General features: G+C 36.9%; 1 protein-coding gene across 1 annotated transcript; it reads right to left on the reverse strand.

The window, feature by feature from the left end:
- Positions 1-236: 236 nt before the first annotated feature.
- LOC115984707 lies at positions 237-1,140 on the reverse strand. The gene is made up of 2 exons (XM_031107721.1): positions 817-1,140; positions 237-698 (listed from the first exon to the last, which is right to left on the reverse strand). The coding sequence occupies exons 1-2, from the start codon at positions 1,138-1,140 to the stop codon at positions 237-239; spliced, it is 786 nt and encodes a 261-aa protein (XP_030963581.1).
- Positions 1,141-2,688: the final 1,548 nt, after the last annotated feature.

Raw genomic sequence — 2,688 nt, forward strand, 5'->3', positions numbered from 1 at the left:
TCTCTCTTTGAGCAACGGAAAATGTCCAGGTATTTTGGCTAATTAACCATTAACTTTTTTTTTTTTTTGAAAGCAAACAACTGAATTCTCATTGCCAAACAGAAAAGAGAGTACAACAAAGCCAAAAAGAAAAGCTTAACACAGAACAACTAAAAGCCATCTTCCTGAATAACATGAATCACCATAGGAGGACAAACTCCCTTCCAGCTATGAGACTCCTCCTTCATCCTCGCATACTATGCAAGCTCGTGGGCTGCCCTGTTGTATTCCCTTTTTACATGCTTAATTTTCCAGCTACTAAAAGGAGAAAGCATACTAAGAATCCCCTGATAAACATGGCCAAGACAGCCACTAGTTTCAGCTGCAGTGACATTAGAAACAGCTGTTAAAGTATCAGATTCCAAGATAATTTGGGAAAGCTCATGCTCTTTGGCAAGAAGGAGACCACACTCCATAGCCAGCGCTTCAACTTCCTCCACCAAGTGTTGACCCTGAAGATATCTACAGCAAGTAGCATGAACATTACTAGTTGCATCCCTTATAACAACTCCCACACTTGAGTTTCTATCAATTTCAGATGTAGCACCATCAACATTGATTTTGAACACCCCTGGAGGAGGCGCTATCCACTTTCCTTCTGACCTAGACAAGCTTTGAGAGCAAGCTATTAAGGCCCTTTTGAACTCAAGAATAAATTTCTAGCAAAACCCCAAATATGATCAGGAACCTGACTAGAAAACTCAGGCACAATTTTATTTCTATTATACCATATTGCCCATGCAACCCCAAAGAAAATCTCCGAGTCACTGGATGTACCAGATTTAAAAATTTCATAGCAATATCTATAATATCCATATTTACATTCAACAAATCAATAGGACTATCTAGCCAACATCCCCATACTCTCTTAGCCACTTCACATTTAACAAAAACATGGAGATTTGATTCAGGCTCCATTCCACAAGCCGGACAAATATCACAAATATTTACACCTTTTCTTTGCAAATTCACAAAAGTAGGGAGAACATTCATACACATTTTCCAAGCAAAAATACGTACCATGGGAGGAATGTTTAAGTGCCATAGTTTTCTCCATAGGGGATTCCTTGAATCACCTGAAGAACATTCACCTTCCTCCATTGTATCTATCACCCCAATAGCAATATAATATGCACTTTTTACACTGAATTCTCCCTTTCTATTACCCACCCATATAATTTGGTCTTCTAGAAGGCTATGGCTGAGGGGAATATTCATAATAGTCCTTGCTTCAAAAGGCAAGAACAAAGATCTCACAACATCACCCTTCCACCTCCTCGTGTCTTTATAAATTAGCGCCGAGACCCTAGGATAATCATCAAAAGGCTTTGGGGGGGGAGATTACTTTGTATGTTGTTGGAGTAGGTAGCCATTTATCCTCCCAAATAAGAATTCTCTCACCATTGCCAACTCGCCACCGGGTACCTCTTTTCATAACTTCCAACCTATTGAAGATGCTTCTCCAAGTATAAGAAGGGTTGGATCCAAGTTTTGCTTGAAAAACATAACCATGCAGATAATATCTTGCTCTATAGATTTGGGCCACCAGAGAGTTAGGATTCGAAATCAACCTCCATCCTTGCTTAGCTAACATAGCTAGGTTGAAAGCCTGTAAATTTTTGAACCCCATTCCTCCATTCATCTTAGACTTACACATTTTCTTTCAACTAACCCAAGAAATTTTTGATTCTTGACCCCTTTGACCCCACCAAAACTTTCTCATCATTGCTTCAATCTCATCACAAAGACTCTTTGGGATCTGGAAACAGCTCATTGTGTATGTTGGAATTGCTTGAGCAACAACTTTAATAAGGATCTCTCGGCCACCCACTGAAAGCATTTTCTCTTTCCACCCCGATAATTTCCTCTCCACCCTCTCTTTGATTTCAGTAAAAATTTCAATTTTTGACTTACCAATGATTGAGGGTAAGCCAAGGTATTTTTTATGGAGAGAGAGAGAGAGAGAGAGAGAGAGAGAGAGAGAGAGAGAGAGAGAGATTCAATAGCAATTTCCACCAAGACTTTCTTAGTCAAAGTGAATCATGAGGAAGAAAGCTTGCTCACAGGGTGTTTGGTTTGTTGAATTTTGTAAATAAAAACTTAGTTTCCATCTCTCAAAACTCAAAAATTGCAAGTCTCATCTAAAACACCGATGTTTGGTTTAGTTTTTGAGTTTCTATAACTCAAAACTCAAAATTCAAAATTTTGAGTTTAAGACACGGAATATGGGAACAAGTTTTCAACATTTCCAAGTTTTGAGTTTTGAGTTTATTATAAATAAAGGAAAATGTTAACAAGCACCGTTGTGTCTCACTTAAAAAAAAAAAAAAAAAAAAAAAAAGGGAAAAAGTTGTCAAAAAAAATTACCAAAAGAGATAAAAAAAATTATCAAAAGCTGTCAAAAGTTGCTCAAAGTTTTCAACATTTCCAAGTTTGAGTTTTGAGTTTATTATAAATAAAGGAAAATGTTAACAAGCACCGTTGTGTCTCACTTAAAAAAAAAAAAAAAAAAAAAAAAAGGGGGAAAAAGTTGTCAAAAAAAATTACCAAAAGAGATAAAAAAAATTATCAAAAGCTGTCAAAAGTTGCCCAAAAAGTCGAAAATTTGCCAGTAACTATGTTATTAATGAGCACCTTACGGTGCTTGTT

Source organism: Quercus lobata, chromosome 4 (genome assembly GCF_001633185.2).
Source record: "Quercus lobata isolate SW786 chromosome 4, ValleyOak3.0 Primary Assembly, whole genome shotgun sequence".
NCBI lineage: Eukaryota > Viridiplantae > Streptophyta > Magnoliopsida > Fagales > Fagaceae > Quercus > Quercus lobata.